Source organism: Ascidiella aspersa, chromosome 9, assembly GCF_963924565.1.
Source record: "Ascidiella aspersa chromosome 9, kaAscAspe10.2, whole genome shotgun sequence".
In the NCBI taxonomy this organism is placed as follows: Eukaryota; Metazoa; Chordata; class Ascidiacea; order Phlebobranchia; family Ascidiidae; genus Ascidiella; species Ascidiella aspersa.
In genome coordinates this window covers 6259473-6278070 of record NC_139455.1, presented here as the reverse complement: position 1 = coordinate 6278070, position 18598 = coordinate 6259473, and the positions used below count along the sequence as shown (strand labels likewise).

The 18598-nt window shown below is 39.6% G+C and overlaps 2 protein-coding genes across 2 annotated transcripts; both read right to left on the bottom strand.

Annotated features, from left to right (window-relative positions):
• Positions 1–1856: 1856 nt before the first annotated feature.
• On the bottom strand, positions 1857–6635 carry LOC146132080 (coiled-coil domain-containing protein 42 homolog). Its single transcript, XM_083397142.1, has 2 exons — positions 6524–6635; positions 1857–4279 (listed from the first exon to the last, which is right to left on the bottom strand). The coding sequence occupies exons 1-2, from the start codon at positions 6621–6623 to the stop codon at positions 3162–3164; spliced, it is 1218 nt and encodes a 405-aa protein (XP_083253268.1). The 5' UTR covers positions 6624–6635; the 3' UTR covers positions 1857–3161.
• A 34-nt stretch (positions 6636–6669) lies between these two features.
• On the bottom strand, positions 6670–8337 carry LOC146132079 (RNA-binding region-containing protein 3-like). The gene has a single exon (XM_083397282.1). The coding sequence runs from the start codon at positions 8324–8326 to the stop codon at positions 6851–6853; it is 1476 nt and encodes a 491-aa protein (XP_083253408.1). The 5' UTR covers positions 8327–8337; the 3' UTR covers positions 6670–6850.
• Positions 8338–18598: the final 10261 nt, after the last annotated feature.

Here is an 18598-nt window from a genome sequence, read left to right as displayed (position 1 = left end):
AATTGGCGTAAAAAGTCTGAATTTCCCCCAATTAATAATGCGCAGAAAAAGCAACTTGTAGTTCGCGCGAAGCGCAAAATTTTTTCGTAGTTTTGTTGTTAAAATTGACAAAACACAGTTTGTGGAGAGGGTGGCATGGTGCACAACTTCTTCTTCAACCAAATTAAACTGTTCAGATTAAACACAGTCCCAATTATTTGGAATAAATAGCAAATATTGTCCCCAAATTCGAGAAACTATACTAAAACATAAGTACTCTTTAGGTAGGCTCAAAGTTCGCAAATCGCAAAATTATGAATCTTTTTTTTTTCAATTACTTTTCTTAACATGTGTAATTTTGGCAAAGAAACTTCTTTATATTATTCAAGTCGCCAAACTTTCGTTTTCGAAGTTGCGATGAGACGGGGGGCAACATTTTTCAAGTCAGTGGTTGGGATAAGATTCAAACAACATCTTACCTAATTTTAACCCCATTCCTAACTACACTAGCAATTTCAACCCTAACTCAAATTCTAACCTAACCCATTACTCAACAGTGCGGGCGTTTGATACTTATTTTTCCGATGCCAGATATGTTTGTCAAAAATATTACGATCCGATACTAAATGACGTCATAACTATGCTTGAACAAGCGATATAAGTAAAATTGAAACATTCTTAAGGCGTTTTTTTGAACGCGGCAGCATATAAGCAGATTTAATAACTAATAACGCAACAGGGAAGGATAAAATCATTATAAAAAGTTTAATATTGAAGTAAACCTTGTGCCCAACTAAGAGTTGCTTGGCGCCCCCGGTTAAGAACCACTGTTCTAGAACAACTATGTTAATCGAATCATGTTTTCATCTATTTTTAGCCTTCAACTAGGATTATTTAATGCTATTTGTAGATTAAGCTATATAAAACAGTAGATGGTATCTATCATGAGCACCTATTTGACATAATTAACGCCTAATGTCCCACAGCGTTGTAGGCCTACGGCTTTTTAAAGCAACTTATGTGCTCCTTGTTGACATATGACATGACCTGTATTTTTAAGATCGTAATGGTACAAAACAACAGGGATATTACGTAATAATGAATAGGCTTCGGGAATTTTTTTGTAAAAAAAACAAATGAACAAAATATCAAGTTGTGAATCCAGGTTTTTGTGAAAAAGCCGGAAACTACTCGCGTACCACCTGAAAGACCTTCGTGTACCACTAGTGGTACGCGTACCACAGGTTGGGAACCATTGCTGTAGAGTCAGAGCAGAACTCGGGACTCGACGAAATCATACATTTGGCCGGATTCGGACTCGGGTGTATTTTTTGGGGGCCGGAGTCGGACTCGGGTTACTTTAAACCGGCTTCGCATTGTCGACAATACACACTAATACCCGCAATGACACAATAAGTGAAATTATTTTTCTTTGGTAACCAAACGAATCATTCGTGAGTTACAGCGGGCACTTACTTACTACCTTTTGTATTTTTTAAATAAAACAAAAAAAAAATGTTTAATTACAATGAAAAAATAATACACAGAGCAACATAAGTACACTAAGTTTGTCCAACCATCATCGTATCGCTCACAGCTTGTGAAATTAGTAACAAGCCGCAAAGAAGACAACGGCATTGATGTGAAACAAGTATGTTTTGAAGACTGCGGATGATACAACACGCTTTTCACTTTGAAAACTGATGTTTTGACCAAAATTTTATCTTGTTGTACTATCTCATATATATATACCTACCTTGTTTAGATGTTAACAGTTTTTTTTCGCCGGCCTTAATCAAGTCTTTTTGTCGTTGCAAAAAAGCATATTTTTCAAGTCCTTTGTTTATTTATTTATTAAAAAGGCATACATTGTACGGTGTAACGCAATATCAAGGGACGAAATAAGTCAAGCAAAAACGAACACAGTAACATAATACTAAAACTAAAGGGAAGATAATTTGGAAGAATGGTCAAAGTTACGCTAGCAACCTACAACACACCGGGTCGTATGGAAGCTAATCGGCAGGCAAACCTTTGCCCACAGTTATCAAAAAGCTGCTTTTAAATTGACGACCTCGCAATCACGTGAAATTGTGTGGCACATAAACGAACACAGCACAGTGAAAGTAAAAGGGACACCATTTTCTATCTTGAACTCGAAAGAATACATCGCGCGACGAAACATATTCGGAACAGGTGATATAAACCAACAAAGGAAGAGGTGATAAAATATAGATGTTTAAGTTAATCTGAAACGAGGTTGAGAATATAAGCAAAGGATGATATGACAAAGCATATACCAAATCAGTGTTTCTTAACTATATTTCGTGGTGACCTAAATACTAAGCGTTAGGGATAACAGCAAAGCTTTGGTGACCCAATTCTTTTCATTGAACTTCTTGTGAGGGAACAAAACTTGCGAAATCATTCTTAAAAGGGCGAATTCAATTAATACGAGCAACATCATCGCATTTCACACACAGTTTTCTCAACTTTTTTTGAGGCAATCTTGCTTAGATACCGCAGTCGTCGACAAAACCAAATCAAACGACGACCCAATTTTTTTTTGACCAATATTTTGACAAGCACTGCTTTTGCTAGGAAAAGGTGACAAACAGGGGCGATAAATGAAGTGATAAATCTGGTAAGTAAGAAATGGCGAATATTAGCCATCATAAAGAAAAAAACAGAGAGATGTTGCCCTGCAATAGTTCTCTGTCTCAGATGCAGCTATCAAAGTCGACATTTGCTCACATACACACATTGTCATGAAAACAACGCCAGTGTAACGCCAAAAACCATCGTCAGCAAAAAAGGGGGACGCCACAATAAATGATGTGTTTTCACTGTGCATATGAGCAAGCCGCAAGGAATCACAACGAAACACGGCTCAACTTTTTTTTCAACATCTTCATCGGGATAAGCTGAGATTGCTTAGAAAAAATGAGGTTTGTTTTGTTATTTCACACTTAGGCTGAAACACTTCGAATCTCAATGTACGGGAATTTACTTTTTGCGAAGCATGCGTGTAAACAAAAGGCGGGCAAACCTAACAACCAACATTAAAAAAATGATAAGTTACACGCTTGGCTCTGCCCAGTTAAATCCAGTCTGGTAGAAACGGGCCTTAAAATCCGTGGTCGACTGCGAAAATGCAGCCTATTACCTAAAGCGACGCCATCTCACTCGGTTTTGGACTCGGAAATAGTTTTCATTTGCTCGACGAAGCCGCCAGTTGCATGCTTAGCCCTTCGCCTCACCTGATCGGCGGGCGTGGGTTGGCCGGAGGGGTTAGAGAACGTGTTTCCCTCCTGCTGCTTAAACTCGGACGCAGATGCGGCGATTTTCGGGAGGAATGGCTTGGCTCCGGAAGAGGTACTGCTCCTCCTGCGTTCAGCAAGACGCTGGATGAGCTTGACGACTCGCGTCTGCTCGTTGAAGTGCTGATTGATCATTGTGAGCTTTTCCACGTGCGACATCTCGCCCAGAGGCGGGAAGTGTCGCGCATGGCAGCCCTCGGCGATGTTGTCGATCGCCATCCGGATCTGACCAAGCTCGCCGACCAGGCAGCGATGTGAGGACGTTGTGTCGCCTACTTCCTGCTCAAGCCGCTGTACACGCTGCGTCAGGGACTCCTGGTAGTTTTGCAGTTCAGCCATCTGGCTGTTAATGACCAGTTTCTGCTGCTCACGCTCGTGATTGAGGTCCTCTAGTTCGCGCTGTCCGGCCTCCATTGCACCCGCCATGCTCTGGTTGCGCTGCATCAAACTGCTGTGCGTGTTCGCCTGCGCCTCGTAGCGATGGATCAGACTCTGGATCATGTTGTCGCCGGTCATTTCGAGAAAGTTCTCAGGCAGGACGTCGACGACTCGCATCAGGTAGGCCTCGTACTTCTTGTAGGCTTCCAGCTTCTTGAGCATCGCCTCCTTGCGTTCGCGCGCCTTCACCACTTCGGCCTTGACCTCGGCCAGCTCGCGGCTGCGCAGTTTGTTGTCGCGAGCTTCCAGTTGGTACTTGCGCATGGCGCGCGCTCGCTTGGCGTCGTTATCCTTGAGGAAGCGATCGAACTTGGTGACCCGCTCCCTTATCTTTTCCTGCTTCTTGCGCAGAGCTTCCTCCTTGATCTTGTTCCTCGCCATCCGCTGCCGGAACTCCTCTCGCTTCTCGGCCAGCTCCCGATCCGTCTCCTCCACCTCGACGGCCTTCCGGAGGAGCGATGTCTTCTGAAGCGTGTTGATGCCGGTGTGGAGGAGCTTGTCCGCCGTCTCCTTGACAACGGCGAAGCGGCGGATGTCGTCATCTGTGCGGGAGGAAAATGCTGTATGAGTTAGTCAGGTACAACTACCGAAGAGTGTAAAAGGGCATATCTTTATGAAATCCAAAACCATTGGCAGCAGGTTTCTGCTTGTCGATCACTGTCCCGCTGACGCGTATATAAATAATAAAACTCAAAGTTTAGTTCCTATTAATTAATAAAGTAACATACATATACAGTGACCAGTATAGGCGAAATACATATTCTTATATTCCTTAAAAAATGTCTGGTCCTTGTTTTACTCGGGTTTTTAAACTTTTTTTCACAGGAAGGTTTCTGTTGCCAGATAAAAGTAGTCTGAATACGGAATAATAGTAAGATATATTTTCCTTGTTAGAACAATTTGGCAGAAGTATACACAGATGATGGCTAGCGATGTTCAAATTACAATTTCAAGGAATTCTACAATAAAGGTTTTGAATCTAGAATAAAGAATTGCGAATATCGAATCCTGATATATATTTTTATAACCTCTGTTTTTGGGGATTAAACATAGTGCTGCAAATAATACACAGTAACTACTAACAGTAATGCGTAACTGATGCTTAACAATTACGTTGTGCGTAACTTCGCTCAATATTGGCTAAAGTTTAACTTGAGTAACCCCGAGGGCCGTAACGCATTTTGTCCAAGCCCACAACAGGGAACGTGGCATTGTTTCGCACAATGTGCACGCGAAAATGTGCAAAAAATGTGAGCACTTTTAAAAATGCCTTTAAAAAGGGTATAGTTAGAGTTAAATTTAGAGTTGTGCGAGCATTACCTATCTCAAAATGTGCGTAAATTTTCAATTACAAATGTGCGTCTTCAAGGCTAGCTCGTTTTACGATAAAATTTTAGTTGTGCAACTTAACGCATTTAAGAAAATTGCGAACTCTGCACCAGGAATAACACGTCATCGCTTTCCCAATAACACTTGATTGGCACTTAACAATGAGGCGAAGGTTATTGGCAAGCAATGGGCCCCACAAAAAACGCTGACGCCGCACTACATTGCATTTAAATCAAGCACAGTAATTGTTTGGCCTTAGCTACAGGTCGTCATCCAAACTTGTCACTCGCGTATGTTAATTTAGGCGCAACCATTCCCAGAAAAATGAAGAAAGTATATCGATTTAAATTACCTAACATAAAAATATGAATCCAATTTGAGTCCAATCTGAGGATTGGACATTCTACATCAATAATAATGGCAACTTGTTCTTTTTTCGGCTCGTAAAACTTTGGCAGAAAGGGGTGTTGTCAACTTGTGCTTTTGCTTAACTGCACAAGTCATTGACTTCTTAGGTCAAACAGTCTGGCATTAAAATAAGTGATGCAGCCACGAGACTGGTTTACACATATTGTAAAAAAGCGGTTTCATTGTGTTGTCTTGGCTTTTTAATTAATAATACAACCATTTAGCTTCATAAAACTGCAAGTGCAATAGCCTTAAAATAACATTTGTAAATTGTAGGACTGTTTACTTTTTGGTATTACAGGGAACAGACAATGATTTCGGCACTATAGTTTTAAAAGTGTTGTTAGGGCTTAGCTGTTTTTGCCACTGGACTGTTTGCCTCTTGGGGTAAGGAATAAGTTATGGGTTGGCTTACCATTGGGATTAAGTTTTAAATTATTAAGGGAGTTTGTGATGAAGTTAGGGGTTGGGTTTGGGGTTAAAGGTTATTATAATCTTATTCTGACTGTTTAGGTCTTATTCTGACAGGTTAAGGTCTTAACAAGACATTTTCTAATTTCTATGTAATAGTCCTATATTGGCCATATTCCAAACTGTGCTTTACTTAGGGGGACAATATTCTTCTAATTTTGGTTCATTGCTGGAGTCTATATTGCAAGTAGCAGTTAAATCTAGAATATTTCTTTCGCAGTATTTTTAACTTGATTTATATTGACAAGGCACTGGTAGCCTGACAAACAAACTTAAATTAGCTGTAAAACAATAGGCATCAAAGTAAAAACAGTATTTGAGTTTAAATTTAAGCTCCTGGGCACATATCGAACAAACTAGGCATTTGAGAGTAATAAATAATTATGCATAATAGATGCCTAAAACAGCTAAATAGTGAGTACTGTTAAAATATAGCGTTCAACTTTCAATTCATCCACTTTTTCATCATTTGGCACAATTTTTGTAACAACCAGGCTATAGCCGATCATATAGGTCTAACAATATCACATGCCAAAAACAAGGAAATTTAGATAGGTCATAGATGAACAAAGAAATACCTTCATTTGTTTGTTCATTTAGTTGTGTGACAAATACATTTCTCTTTTGTGGTTCCAAGTTTAGTTGGTAAGCTTGGTTTTCAGTGCTAGCCAGAGGCATGGCTGATATCAGTGAAAAACACCCTTTATATATATATATATTAGCCTGGAAAATAATGCATGATTGATTAAAAGAAAAATGCACGCACTTAACATATTACAACAAACTGAAAACAGGAGCACTATTAGGCAGAAAATCAAAATTTATGTTGGCTGTATTGCAGACTGTCAGATAAGGCTGTATTGCAGACTGTCAGAAACAGAGCAGCAAAAAAATAAAACGATTTCCTATTTGCTTTGATCAGCTTTGGGTTTTGCAGACCTTGCATACAGAACAACCATGGGCTTTCCAATCAGCTGATATCCATTTACAGCTTTTAATGCCCTTTTAGCAGATTCAATTGAAGGAAGTCCGATGAAAGCCTGACCTTTCATCCGACCTTGAGTCATAAGACGAATGTCGAACATTTTTGATTCCTCTTCGTCTTCAAAGTTGACAAACCTGCCGAAAATGTGCCGCAAATCCTTTTCTGTAACCTTTTTGGCCAGATTTTTCACATAGAGCCTACAAGATGGCTCGCCGGGTCTGTAGTGTTTGAAAAGTGAGTGGCTGGTCATTTCCTTTGAAGTCAAACGACCAGAGTCTAAATGCTTTAATGGTATAAAATCGAAAGTCAAAGTGTAGTCATCTGTGTTGCTGCTGGAAGTGTTACTTGGATTTTGAACTGGTTGGATTTTTCCAAAGCCTACTGAAGCTTCTTTAACCACATTGTCCTCGTCAGTAATGCTATCATTTTTTTCGGGAGGCGGTAAATCAGTGGAAACATTGAAGGCTATCTGCGGTTTACCCAATTTCAAATCGGACTTTTCAAAAAGATCTTTCGAGGATATAGTCTTAGAGGCTGAAACAGCACCAGTACTGGTTCCTGCTTGGTCTAATGATATTAGCTTGGCTAGTTTGCGCTTAGGGTCCTGAGGGTGCACTTTCTTTTTTCTCTTTATTGCTCGCATAGCCCTTTGTGGGGGCGGCAAGTTAGGATTGAATTGGTGATCACCGTCACTGCTTTCATATTCGGATTCAGATTTGTTTCGATTTTCTTCCTTGAAATGCTGTGGATCAAATGACCCGCCAAAAGTCTGTTGCATAAATTCTACCAAAACCGGTGGTATGTGTGTAACTGGAGAAAATGGGGGATACAAATTCATTTTGTTCATCAAGTGCAAAACCTGCGTGTACAATTTGGGCACCGTGACTAAAGCAGCGCATATATTTAACAAAATATTGGCCTTTGGTTCAGGATATTTATACTTTAAACCTGGATTGGAAGGGTATTCCAAGCCAAAATTTGGAGATATTGGAGGCAATCTCTGACAAAATTTGCATTTTTTTAATTCTCCCTTTTCCAAGCTTGCTGTTGTTGAATGTAAATTAGTTTCTTTATCAGACTTTTCAGAGATGTTTTCTGCGTCTGTACAACTCATTGCATTGTCGTGTATTTTATTGGCAAATTCTGCAGAAAGCAAACAACCTAGGACTTCCAATTGATGAATTCTACCCATGGCTTCTTTGGCTTTATCCGGGTTTGCAAACATGACAAAAGCAGTGTTTTTAAATTGTCCTTTATCAGGCATTATTCTTGACTCATGTGCACCAAACAACTCAAAAAATTGTTTCTTGTCTTGAGAGGTGAGTTCCGAGGGAAGGTGTCTAACAAACAGCACATTTTTGTCCACATATGTACTTTGGCGAGTAGTAATAACCATTGTGGATTATTATAGTTCTGTTAAAATTTAAAAAAATGTAAATATGGCATTTCAAGGTTAACATAAAGAACGGTGTTGGTAGCTAAGTACTATGTCATAAAAAATAAATGTACTTCTACATATTTTTCAAAATATGTTTTTTGTTCCGCTTGGTATAAACACTGTTTTGTTATGTTTAATCAAAAGTGAAATTCTCTTTCAATGACCCTTTATTACTTATGGGCTACAGGGCTGAGGTCTTAGAATAACTATATTTTTAAAATAGAATGTATAATACATAAAATGTACAATGCCAATAAAATAATAAAAACAGTTGTAAAACATGAGCTGATTGATTTTATTGGTATAAATTCGTTTCCTGAAACATATTTTGCAAAAAATACAATGTGTTTGCTGACAAATACTGAAAATGTATGGTTGACCTGACTGACCTCCGACTGCCTGACTAATAATTGCGTTTAAAACTGACAATTGCCCTACGTGTAGCTCATATTAAATTATTTGTGCTTTGCAAAAGAAGTGTAGTTTGTGGAAACGTTATAAATACAACTTAAAATCTGTGAAGTTTTTGTCCAAAACATCAACACACTTTAAATTATGTTGTCAATAGCGCCTCTAATGGTCACAAGTAGTTTACCATGGCAACAAGCAACAGCATTATTAGCCTACCGACATTTTTGATCAGTATTTTTACGATTGAAACAGATAAACTTGTGCCCTTGATATAATTAAACAAATTACTGATTTGCGGGCAAATTATAACGTAACTTGTCAGACTAGCTTACTATTATAACATGTTGCTCCATAGAACAGCGGTTCACACACTTCAATAACTTTGGACACACAAAGAAAATATAGAAATTACGAGACACTTTTTGCAAAACAATAATTAATAAGCCAACCACTCAAACTGTATTTGTTGCCTAAGGAAAAATACTCGCGCTTAGTGTAAACCGAGATAAAGTCTATAGTAAATCTTAGCCGGTTTCTTGAAATCGGTTTAGCCCGAAAGGCGCAGTGCGTCTTATAGGACCCTCTTAAATAAAAAAATGTTTGAGCAACTTGATCAATCTATATACCAAGTATTTTTTTCACGTTGCGTCCTTTTAGTACCAAAAAAATATGTTTTTTGATAACTTCATGACGTACTTTTGTGACGCTATCCTGAATTTCTCACGCCCCTTCAAAACAAAAATCCTGGAATCGACCCCAAGGGCTTCCAACCCGCTAAGGGCTTTTATGGTGACCTACCATATATAGCGACCTGTCGAAGAGGCGAAGATTCAAGAATTTCCTTACTGGGTTGTGAAAAACTCAGTTTTCGCCTTGTTTCATATTAGATGTAGCTGGGGGATTATGTATTTTACTTGTTTTTGCCGAGGGATCACAGAATTCCACGTTTGTTTTATTTTTAAAATGTAGTTCATACCTCTATTCACTTCTCCGTGTAAAATATTAGTTTTGTTAGCTCCATGGCTGTATAGTTCATTATACAGTTAGGTACATTTTGACGTTTCAAATAACCCTTCAATCGTTTTCAGCATCAAATATGATGCAAATGTGTTTAATCAATCAGGTTTAGACTTTGCCTGGACCGACTGTGTTTTTGTCAAAACCCAGCTCGAGGAAACAAAGCGAAGCGGTACAGGAATTACCAGACGGCGCCTTTTCCGTTTCAGGTCCATCGAACCCATTTCACCTCGTATTATAAGCGCGAAAGGCGACACTCGCAGAAATCCGAAACAATCAAGTGTCGTTTTCACGTCTTTATCCGTTACGTGGGTTGTGAATTGCCTTTTTTGCCTCTTAATTGCCTCGACGAACTTTCGTGACTCGTGTAGAAGTGTAAACCTGTAAGAGTTGTAGAAGCCATTTGTACTAAAATGATTTTTATTCCTGTGGAGAGAAATATTCCCGCTACAGGTCAATAAACAGTAAACACGCCTGAAAATCAGTGTTGAAAAGACTTAAGTCAATGACTTGACTTGTGCACTTAAGTCAATGTTTTTAAATGACTTGACCTCTTTTAAGCAAATGACTCTACTTGACTCGAGACTTGCGAACAAATGACTTGGGTTGAAATAAAGTTTTTTCATTAAGCATTTTTTATAAAATTAAGGTATTTATTCTTATTTTTGCACATAAAACAATTTGATTGGCATACGGTTACGTTAATGATATATATTACTTAAGGTATATTGCTCATAATCGGACGAGTTTGTCAGTTATCGTTTTGGCTTTATTTCAAGGACTTGACAAGTTGACTTGTTCTAAATTCTAATAGAAAAGGGTAACTGTAAGATGTTTGCTGTTGCTTTAGCCGCATTTTTTCCCAATGGCAATGATTTACGGCAGGGTTTCCCAAACTGTGTTCCGCGGACCATTGGTGGTCCGCGACGACTGCACAGGTGGTCTGTGGCGATATGACAAGAAATTAAAAAGTCGCACATATATGCTGTACAGTACGATACCCTTTCAAGCATAATTGCCGCAGTTATTCACAACCTAATGATTTCGAAAGCTTTTGCTATCCAGTATCGATCGTAAATATTGCTTGCCGCGCCTTCGTTGTAGTCAAAAAGTTGTTTACGAAAAATTCCCGTATTCCTCGTCTATGACGTAATAATATATTCTTATCGCCATTCGGAATTTGCGGTTTTGTTGAGATCATTCCAACCGTTTGCCTATACGCAAAAGTTTCCGTCCTATTGATGTTGTCAGTTTAGTAAAAACAAAAAAAATCGGTTTTATTTATTTTGGCTTTGTATTGCGGTCCGCGAAAAAACAGATTCACAAATAGTGGTCCGTGGTCCAAAAAAGTTTGGGAAACCCTGATTTACGGAACCTTGGTTTCGTTTCGATGGTGTTTATTTAAGAAGGTAAAACTGACAAAAACGGAGAAATTATATAGAAATTGTGCCGCAAAATGTGACTATGCTTTACATATAGTTACACGATGACAAGGCGAATCCCGGGGACACCGGGCCATGGTCAACTCGAAACTATAACTTTTTTGCACACTTTTATTTTTAAATACAAATTTATTCGCGTGAACCTCTGTCCATTTTTACTATATTTTGTCCGTTTCGCAAAATCTCTATTGCACCCATAAGCGCTATGCGTAGTGTTGGGCCGTGTGACTCTTAATAAAGTGCATTTTTTGTTAATTATACTATGAATATCGTTTTTGAGAAAATATGTGAATCTGTTTTATGTGCCCAAGTCGTAACTTATCCCTGGAAAGTTGTTGCAATTTTGAACTAAATAAATCCATTTTTTTCCCGCTCTAACGATCAGATTGGATTTCAGCTGTACTTTTGCGCACGTGGTTGCTGACAACATCACATATAGATTTGAGTGGCTTTTTAAGATTAAATGAAAGCAGTGAAGCTTCATCCTGTTTCAACCTAGATATCAAGCAATCGTTTTTAAATTTATTTTATAAATTGAAGGAGAAATAAGTTTAGCAAATGCCAACTGCTAAATTCTATATGTGGTAATAAATGTATGACGGTGGGATGCCAAATGACGTACAACGAACACAACAAAGGATATTCATTTGTTGATACAGAACTAAATGTTGGATCCGCGGGTCTAGTTTTAAGTCTTTTGCGAAAAGTGACGTACAGGTTGTGGCACAACACATTTTGGTAAAGATTTCCTTGTCCATATTGGGAAATTTAAAGTATTGTCAATCCAAATTCGGCAATCATCGATTCGCAAACAGGGATGAGTGCAAATTCCATTTTTCATATCGCGAGCGGTTCAAAAAAGTTCAAAAACGTTTGATTTCTTCGATTAAAGGCCTACTGCTACCTTGATTTAATCGGATAAAAGCTTTAGATAATGTAGATACGCTATTGGGCATGAGTTAAGTATGGCTAATTCAAAGTTAATTATTCAGACCTCCTAACGAGAAAATATTTATGGCGTTCTTTACTTACCATAACAATTAGTAAAAACGTTTTTAAAAGTAAATTGAAAAGTAAGGATCAAAAACTTAAAGAAATCACGTCGATATATGTCGTGACAATGTAATTTTTACAACAACAAAAAGCAATTAACCTACGACTTTTTTGTCGCCCAATGCATTTTGCCCTTTTTTCCAATTTAATTTTATTTAAACTACGGCGTCGACGAATGGCGCATTCCAATTAATGAACCGGCCTAATGTTTGAAAACACTTTTGCGTTCCGGGAATAATTTGGAAATTGCTTTGTTCGTGTCGCGCAGTTAGCCGCCAGTTCAGAATGCGTTAGCACGGAAGTATCTGGTTTCAGTGTACGCACGTTTCTTTCGTAAACCGACGTTTGGATCTCGGTCCTCAGTATAGAAGGATTGCGCCGTCAGGAAAAGATATCGAGCAGATGTCGTTAGACAACAAACGCCGTTCTCTTGTTAGGCGCTCACATAAGTTTGGAATAGGGCGCTATACGTACAACTTTAGATATCAGGTCGACCGTTTTACAATGTGTTTATATAGACTTTAAAGAAAATTAGCAGTGGCGATTAAGAACGCTTAGTTTCACTTTTAGCACTTTTGTCGTTGTGCTGATTTTGGCAGAATGCAGTTAAAGGTAAACATAGTTAGGTTAACGCAACGGTTTTTAACCCCTAGGGGGGCGCCAAGCAATTCTTAAGGCGGCGCGAGCTCTAACTTAATATTTACATTTTCTGCAATGAATCTTACAATGGTTTCGTTTAGGTTGTACAACACTCCTAAAGCGCTATACAAAAGTTTATTAACATTGAAACAGCAAAATAAATTCGCGCGAATCTTGGATTTTCTTATTTTGTTGACTTCGTTTCAGCCCAATTTGAGTGCCATTGCATGTTTTCATATCATCGAAGGTGTAACGGCCCTGTTTAATTACAATTTTGCTAACTTATAGATAAACGATAAAAGTCATCCCCCGTTCGAACTATTTTTTATCCATATTTTACGTATTGATAACAGTCTACCAACAGGGGGGCTCAACATTTTTTGTGCGAATCTATAATGTTTTTGCAATATTGGCGTTGTATTGTGTGTCGTCACATCGTTTGAAACACGATAACGCAATGTTTAATTTTTGCGCTCGACATTACAGCCCTACACCTTTGAAGTAACTGCCCTCACAACACGTTGGTCAAACTCAGCTAGATAAAAATCAATGTGTCGAGCTCGAGCCATTTGTTGTGCGCCCAATGCGAAAAGCCTCCTGAATTGACAGTTTACCGCAATTTAAACCGACACCAGACTGCACTAGTTTTAAGTTGTCTCAGTGATATTTAATTGAAAATGCCGAATTGCTTTTCGTAGGGGGGGGGGGGGCACAACGCCTAGGAAAGTTAACCAAAGGGGGCGCGGCTGAAAAAAGGTTAGGAACCACTGGGTTAACGAGATTAGGTTGTATATAACATTTCCGTGGAGGACAGCAACCGTTTCTTTTAATAATTGGACAAGAATAGATCCTATCTATATGTATCTTAGATTTTAATAATTTAGGGGGTGGGGCAAATAGCCGACGATAAAAAAATTTAAATTTAGTGTGCTATACAATTATCACCTTTGAATGGATAGAACCGATTCTTAAAATACCAGCGTATAGTCACGGGCTGTTAAAGTATTGATTTTTCTGTCAAAACAATTCTTGCAATGGCAAGATCAGATAAGTTTGGCAATATGACAGCGCCCATCTCGTCATTTCAACTTCCCAAACGAATTTTATTTACGTCTTCAGTGGGCTATTTAAAGAATTCCATCAGTTATTTTAAGAATTACAGCTGTGAAGAATTGGAGAACTCACGCTCAAGTGTGTACAACAATTATGGTTTTGGTAACTTTTATAGTTTATCGGATCGGACAAAAGCAATAAGAGCGCTTATATTTTCGTCACGGCTTTTCGGAATCCAGCTTAGAATAAATTGATTTTCTAGATATTTTTCCTAATGACGCATGTTCCGTAAATTAAACATAGTTAATAATGGCATGCCTTAAAAATGTCCCACTTTCGCATTTAATTCCTTTAAAAAAAATTAACGTGTTCCAAACAAACAACAATTTAACTTATATTGTGTAATCTGTTTACGTTTCAAAAACATTCAAGCGTTTGCGATAAAATCCAATCGGGATAACTTTGACGAAAATAATTTTTGCCCTATATACGAATAATCAGTAGAAAACAATACGCCGTGGCTCGAACGGCCATCCGCAAATTTACATTCAGTGCGGCCAATGTCCTTACCGCAAAAACCTATATGCGTAAAAAAACACTGTCGGTGCAAATCAACTCCTGAACTCTTGCTGGCCACTTTCCTTGTGGTCCATTTGCAAATACCCGGTTGCAATCAATTGACAGAGACTTCCTCATCAAAACCCCCTCCCCTTGATGATACCTGCATAACCGTTTGGAGGCTTTTAATCGTCTATATTTAGGTTTGAGAAACACAGCGCTCTGTTCTTTTTGCGTATAGCGCAAGAGTATCCTTATTCAATGAGTTGCAAGTAGTAACGAGAGCAGGGTTTAATTTTGCTGTACAGCTATTTTTGACGCCTTGTTTGTAACCGAAAAAGCAAAAAAAGGGAGCATAAACCAGCAGTGGCGGAGGCAGCCGTAATATTTTTTTTGTAGTGGGACAAAGATTTTGAACTTGAACTAGTAAAATATGCCAGCAAACCGCTTCGAGTAGCAACTGACAAAGTTTTATCGCAATATTCAAAAGAGCAAAAACAAAATCACTAAAATATAGTAAAACTATACATTAATAAGTATAGCAAACGTAATAATAACTACAGCGTTTGTGACGTATAAGTATGTGATGGTTGTAATTGACTGTTGTGGTACTTCCCATAAATGCTACAAAACAAATTATTAAGGGTCCATTATCTATCAATTTGAGAGGCCTTACCCTTTTTTGCAAAAAACATTTTTGATGATTAAAAATTTTTAATGAAGAAAAAAGTGTCTTTAATAAGGAAAGCGACACGTCTTTAAATTAATTTTGCCCTAAAAAACACAGGCGCCGTGTTGGTCAAGTTTGCCGTCTGGAATATTTACATGCGCCGACGAAAAACAGTCGTGCTTTTGTCGCGCTATCAGCTCTCGACCCCCAGCCCGGTGGCAAAAACAACCCAGGCCATGGCCCAAAGTGCCCGGAAAACGCCCCAGCCTGAGCTCTGTTAAGAGCGGCCTTTATCAGCGCCACATCTGCTGTTGGTCAAGCGGCCGACGTTTTTTCGACGTCACGACAGAACTAGAAGGAAAAAACACGCGCAGACGTGCAATCAAGCAATTGGCGGCGGGAGAAACAGTTTCGGGCCCTCGTCGTGCGCTTCCGACCGATTGAACCCGGGCGAGTGGATTCTTTAAATGACAAACTCTGGCAGGCGTTGCGTTTTGAATCTAGTGTGGCGGCGGGCGCCCGGTGCAGAAGAGCTGTTGTTTTGCGCGAGACCGCAGTTTTTAACCGCGACAATGGTTTGCGTGTCGGAAGTATATATGCAGTGTGTGCGGGTTTGGCGTGCCGAAGGAGGTCTGTGAGTTGGTGCCCGGTCCGCACAGTTTGTCAGCTATGGTCGCCGTCAGCAACCCCTTCTGCTTCTATAGGATTAGCGTTTCCCAGTAACGTATAAAACTTGAAAAAAGAATGGTTTCGTTTTAGTTCATGTTATAAAGATGCGCGGAAAACTTTTCTCATGGTAGTGCGAATAAAAGACCACTTTTTTGCCGCTTTTCGCCTTACATATTTACCGCGGTCTGTCAGTCGAGTCACGCGGCGAAGAAATGGTGTTTAATATGGCGCTTCTAGTGTACAGCTATAATGTGTTTATGTTCTGTCGATTAAGGCCGTGGTCGGCAAACGCCGGTCCGCGGACCGGCACCGGTCCGCGAGGAGTTGGTTACCGGTCCGTAGCAGGGTTGTAAGATTAAAATTTTGTTGAAAAACGAACTTTAATATCCTTATTTTGAGAAGCTGGTAAGAATATAGGAATTGGTAATTATGTTATACCAGTGTAAATTAAGAAAAAAACGCCTAAAAGTTTTATTGAAATGAGCCGCGGGCTGGGTTAAACTGAATTGTTTGGCTGGCCGGATGCCGTTCGCCGGTTTCAGTAAGTTCAATAATTCTTAGATGGGAGCATCTAAAACAAGCATAAAGTTCGCATTGAAAGTTGTAATAAATTTCCTTTCCTGAACATCTGTTGTTTTTTCAAGGCCGGTCCGCGACAAAATTTTAGTTTTAAACCGGTCCGTAGTACAAAAAAGGTTGCCGACCCCTGGATTAAGGCATAAAAATATAATCAAAGCCGAGGCCATTTTTGGATATTTGGAAGGCCATACTGTGCTTTTAATTTTACCTGGAACGGTGCATTTTTCCTAAAAAAATGAATAAGTTTTTTGCAAAAAAAAGAGCGACACGTTCTCTAGTGACTTATGTGTATTTTCAGGAACAATTGTAGCTGATATACCGTTACATATTATGTTTTTACCTATAATTTAGGTAAATAAATGCAAAACGATGTCCAGCTCGTAACCGTTTTGCGTATATATCATTTCAATAAAGCCGGTATAAACTAAAAGCTTTTTAGTTAACTATGTGTAAACTGGAAAGCTTTGAAATCGTTCTCAGTCGTTGGCCTCCATAAATAGTATCATTTTTTCCCCAAAGATTGAAATCTAAAAACAGTCCCATTGTTATTCCGCCATCAAGGCATCTAGTCAGAATATGTTGTAAGTAAAACTCGAATGACAAAAACGCGTTTTAAGGCTTCGAAGATAACCCTCGTCAGCTCGGCGGAACAACCCGCCCAAATTTGTGCCGAAATAGCGACGCCGCCGACTCCGACCGACCGACCGTAGTCGTTGTAAGTTAGGTGCGAAAAAGGGGCGCGCTTGACTAATCGCTGTCAAAGTTGTTTCGGCGGGGAGAGTGCGAACGCCTGCGTCCCTTCACCTTTTGCTCGGCTCTGGTTCTGTGGGAACGAAACGCGCCCGCTGTGTGCTTGACCCGCGGTGCGAAGCGTCAGGGCAGCAACAGACTGGTCTGGGGGTGGGAGAGATCACAGTCGCGCGCCTGGCGCTGTAGCTGTAGCCAGTTCGCGCTTCCGCGATTTGGCATTTTGCAAGTCTGTTGCCTGGTCGCGCTTTGACGGAAGACTGTTGCGGACGATCAGTACAACAGCAAGCCGTCGAGGCGGGCGAGCTCACCTTTTGTGTATTGCGTCGCTGCCTCGTTACCACTGTTTGTCGCGTGCTTCTATAGTTAAGCGGCTTCCGTAACAGATAGAGATGTGCGTATATATCTGCATGTGCGACAGGTGTTAGCGGCTTGCGAGGAAATGCAGTGTTGAAAGAGGCTCATGTGCGAGGTAACAAACAGCTCAGTTTTTTTATTTTATTTAGCCCAGCGTTTCAAGCTAGATTGGAATCAGGGTATCAAGTATAAGAGTTGACTAATGTTTAAGCAGTTTTGAATCTGGTTGGAGGACTGAGATTACCATTATTTTTTAAAAGCCGCGAGTTGTTTTGCAAGATAAAGTTTCGCATGTGTAATAGCAAACAATTGGCTACGTACACATTTTTTTTAACATTTGCCACGGTGCTTTATATTTGGCGAGCTAGATGACTTAAGGGAGCTGAATTACTGCCTGAAACACAGAATCGAAAACCCGCTGTTTCGGTGGGGAGGTAAGCACCTATAAAGTGTCGGGATTTTCTCTTTTGCTCTGTACTTTTGCGGGATATTCTCGACTGGGATTTATGGGACTTTTGCTTTTTAGCCCGATCTGTAATTTTTGACGTTCATGGATTTTTGAAGAAACATTATCCTATCCCTGAATAACTGGCGGTCGAGTCGTGGCTCTTTATGACGAGTAGACTAGTAGGTATCATTCTATAAAAGTTACTTAGCGCTCGTTTAAATTTTAGGATCGAATATGACTGCTGAATAGTATTACTCATAAATATGAATAGTAATTTTTCAATATTTTTTAAATAAAAGTCTGATTGCTGGCTAAGTTACGTTGCTTTGAGTAATGTGTAAAAATTTCTGATCGATATCTTGATTACTTCCGGAGATATTACACAACGAAATATCGAGCTGAACGCTTCCCTCTGATGATGCTGCGCGTGATCGCTTCTATCCCTGTGTTCAGCTTTCTAGCACTGTTTTCAGTTTGCGCGGATCGAAAAAGCAGCAGGATGTCGCAGTTTTCGGCCCGCGCGGAAACTGGGGGCCGTCCACTTTCGTGGCGCCTTTGTACACCGGCCTGTTAGAAGTTGTAAGCGA

Coding starts and splice junctions, on each gene's coding strand:
- LOC146132080 (XM_083397142.1), bottom strand. CDS start 6,623: ATGCCTCTGGCTAGCACTGAAAACCAAGCTTACCAACTAAACTTGGAA. Junction 4,280..6,523: donor AAATGAACAAACAAATGAAG/GTATTTCTTTGT, acceptor CCTCCCGCACAG/ATGACGACATCCGCCGCTTC.
- LOC146132079 (XM_083397282.1), bottom strand. CDS start 8,326: ATGGTTATTACTACTCGCCAAAGTACATATGTGGACAAAAATGTGCTG.